This window comes from Octodon degus, unplaced genomic scaffold, assembly GCF_000260255.1.
Source record: "Octodon degus isolate 3935 unplaced genomic scaffold, OctDeg1.0 scaffold00075, whole genome shotgun sequence".
In the NCBI taxonomy this organism is placed as follows: domain Eukaryota; kingdom Metazoa; phylum Chordata; class Mammalia; order Rodentia; family Octodontidae; genus Octodon; species Octodon degus.
The window spans coordinates 6,322,696-6,326,217 of record NW_004524651.1 but is presented as its reverse complement, the minus strand read 5'-3'; the positions used below and the strand labels follow the sequence as shown (position 1 = coordinate 6,326,217).

The following is a 3,522-nucleotide window of genomic DNA, read 5'->3' as shown; positions in this document are numbered from 1 at the left end:
ACCTTATTAAAGTTTGAGAATGTCATGCAATATCAAATTACTTTTTCTTTAATCCTTTTTGTATATTTTATTTTATTTTTTTTGCGGAACCAGGGATTGAACTCAGGCCCTTGTGCTTGCCAGTGAAGTGCTTATTCTGCTGAGCCATCTCCCTGGCCCCTTTTTTGTATATTTTAAGAGATCAGAAATGACTGCACAAACCCATTTTACATAAATTATCAATATTGTCTGTTGTTGTGGTAGGAATAGTATCACAAAATGTTTGAGCTTGTTCTGTGTGCTTTTGCATGCAGAGTGATGAAACAAGATAAACTCTACCCTGCCCTCATATATTTTACAACTGAGTGTAAAAGAAAGAAATTAAGACAATCAGAAAAGGAAATTATCAGATAGTTCACTACATTGACATAGGTTTTTAAAGTAGAGCTTTTAATGTTCTGGGTTTTTTTTTTTTTTTCGGAACCAGGGATTGAACTCAGGCCCTTGCACTTGCCAGGGAAGCACTTATTCTACTGAACCATTTCCCCAGCTGCTTGTAATGTTCTTATGATTGTTCTTTGGTGCATATTTTTTCTTTTCAGTAAGTATTTATTGACCATCTGTGTCAGACACAAAAAATATATAGAATTTTTTGACATTTTGGTAAAATGTATGTAATATGTTATTGTTGCTGATTCAGATGAATAATCACCTATAAAAGTCTGTGTACAGTATGAATATGAACTATAGATGAACATAACGAATGTTATCTTGACAAAACTTAGCTTCTTTTTTATATATTTTTTTATTGAGAAATAAATATGAATGAGACAGTTTCACAGCTGATTAATAGGACAGTTTTGATAGTCAATACACTGTACATTGTTATCTTCTTAGTGGTTATCCATAGTACAAGAAGCAGACAGGATATTCTGTCCAAACACTGTTAGTACACCTCTTTCTTCTCATTGAGTTAAGCGAAAGTAGCTGTAAATTTATCCTATTTTGTATATATAAATACAAAATGATCTTTCCTTTGTATCCCCCCCTTTTTTTTTTTGTCCTGTCAGAGGTGAATATTCTATTGACATCTAAATACTATAGGTTTTGAGTTCAACTGAACAATCTAACACTGTCTAGCAGTCTATAATATTAGTGGGTTATCCTCAGAAGTTATTGACTTGAGCCTTTTACAGCTCATTGTATTAATATGGATTTACTTTATATACCTCGTTTTTATAGTTTTCTGCTGGATGGTTAAGACCAAGATGTAGCAAGACCTATATACCAAGAAATGTAACTTTTGTATCTGATAAGTACTCTCAGCCACGTACTCTCAGGATTTATCCTGTAGCCCTGTACCGCCTTTTGTACATCCTTTTGTCAGTGTCTGACCTGAGGATGAGTCACGGCCATTGCTTGACCAATTTGCTCTCTGTGAAAGCTTGAGAAAATGTTTTTTCTCTCCATGTGACTCTCCCTTACCTTATTTCTTGTATGCAAAAGCAAATTATATTTTTAATATATTCTTAAATTCATTTGTTTATTCAGGGTTGGGGATATAGCTCACAGGATAAGCACCTGCCTGGTAAGCACAAGGTCTTGCTTGATCCCCAGTATGAAAAAAACCCCAAAAAGCAAAAACCCCCCAAAACTTACACTGTTCAGCCAGCAGACTTTTCTTTTAGTCAGCTAGTGATTTGGTAGCATGTTAACATTGATTTGAGGGGGTCGGGGAAATGACTCAGTAGAAGGACCTGAGCTCATAAACCCTGGTTCCATACCTCCCAAAAAACAACCAATTGGTACTTAATCCTCAGATCAGTTATAAAGTAATGATATTAAAAGTACAGTGGAATTTTCTTTGATAACCTATGGATAGCCTCTTTTTGGGAATGAAAGTTGAGAACTATCGTGTATATGAGCTGACGTGTGATACCGTATTGGGTCATGTTCATGCAGAATTGTAGTACCTGTGTCTTGTTTGTCAGTGCTGCATTTTATCATGTAAACTAGTTCTTAGGAATAGACAGGCCAAGATGACTTTACACCTTCTCCCCACTTAACTTTGGGGATGTGACCTCCTTAATCTATACTTTTGTACTGGGCTGGTGAGATGGCTCAGTGGTCTAAAGCACCTACTTGGAACAAGCTTAGCAAAGCACAGGGACCGCAGTTCAATCCCCCAGCACCACATGCCAGCCAGCCTCGCCCCCTGGTGGGCTGAGCTGGCCACACACACGCACACACAAATCAATATATACTTTTGTACTGATTTTGACCTCAGTGGAAATTTTTGTCTCTTAAAGGAGACTTTTAAGTTTTGTTTGTTTGTTTTTTTTAGTGCCAGGAATCAAACTCAGCATCTTGTGCTTGCCACAGGCAGGCGCCTGTGCCACTGAGCTATCTCCCCAGTCCAGTTATTACCTTTAAAGATGGAGATACACAATGTAGGAAATGTGAAAAATATTAAGTATTGGTAAATTTAAAAATATCAGTATTGTAATAGATGACAACATAACTTCTTCCCTTTAATTTATCTGTTCTTTAGAAGCGTAAGAGAAGTGTTGCTTTCAATCAAGGTGAATTGGATGCCATGGAATACCATACAAAGGTGAGTGTAGAATGCTCACTGACCATCGGAAGGCTGGTGATGTAGTAGAAAGTCAGTGAACAACATAAAGAGGGTTTTTGTAAAATTTAAGCAGTTATTTTGATCATAGACCTTTATGGTGGGTTAGTGTTATTTCTATACTAATTAACAGTTTAAACCCATTTTTAATGGATACTACATATACTTATGTTTAAACAGTTAAGATAAATAAACTCATGTAGTATCAGTTTAAGATCTTAGAAGTTGCGGAAGCTGGGCTGAGGAGTAGCTCACTGGTGGAGTGCTTGGCTAGCATGTGTAGGCCCTGCGTCCTGTCCCCAGGACTGCAAGCAGCCTGTTGTCCGTGGGTAACCCAATGTATTAAAGTAGGGGAGAAAAAAGTATGAATAATGTGAAGAACTTCTGGAACTTAGATAAGAGATCTAGGAGTTAAAGAAATGAGAGGAACCAGACAGTATACAAATATTTTCACCTTCACACTTTATGATATTCCTTTGACTGAAATGGGGAAATTTGGGTTGGAATTTGACTGGGAGGAATGATAATTTCAGTTTTTTACATGTTAATATGTTGGGACACTGGTAAGATGGGGTTTCTCTATTTCCTGTGTTGCTCAAGCAGACAACCTTGAGGGGACCTTGAGTCATGCTCAGACGATCCTCCTGCATCAGCCTCCTGAATAGCTGGGATTGCATGTACATATCACAATGTTGGCATTTTTCTCTCTTATTAATATAGTGATTCTATAAATTTATCATTTTAATTATTTTTTGATGATAATTCTGTGGCATTACCACTGTCCATCTCAGATGGCTGGTATTTATAGTGCATGTGCTGTGTTCCACACGCGGGACTGTGTCTGTGGCATAAGTTCCAGTTATTTGAATAGCTGAGCCAGAAGTGTGAATTTTTTTTTTTTTTTTTTTTTT

The 3,522-nt window shown here is 36.9% G+C and overlaps 1 protein-coding gene across 7 annotated transcripts in view; it reads left to right on the top strand.

Annotated features, from left to right (window-relative positions):
- Positions 1 to 3,522, top strand: part of Mettl4 (methyltransferase like 4) — a 54,433-nt gene that overhangs the window by 8,290 nt on the left and 42,621 nt on the right. For all 7 annotated transcript variants that reach the window (XM_023720413.1, XM_023720411.1, XM_023720410.1 and 4 more), the window contains exon 4: positions 2,531 to 2,593. In XM_023720413.1, coding sequence (XP_023576181.1) covers positions 2,531 to 2,593 — 63 coding nt within the window. The remainder of the gene's footprint in view (positions 1 to 2,530; positions 2,594 to 3,522) is intronic.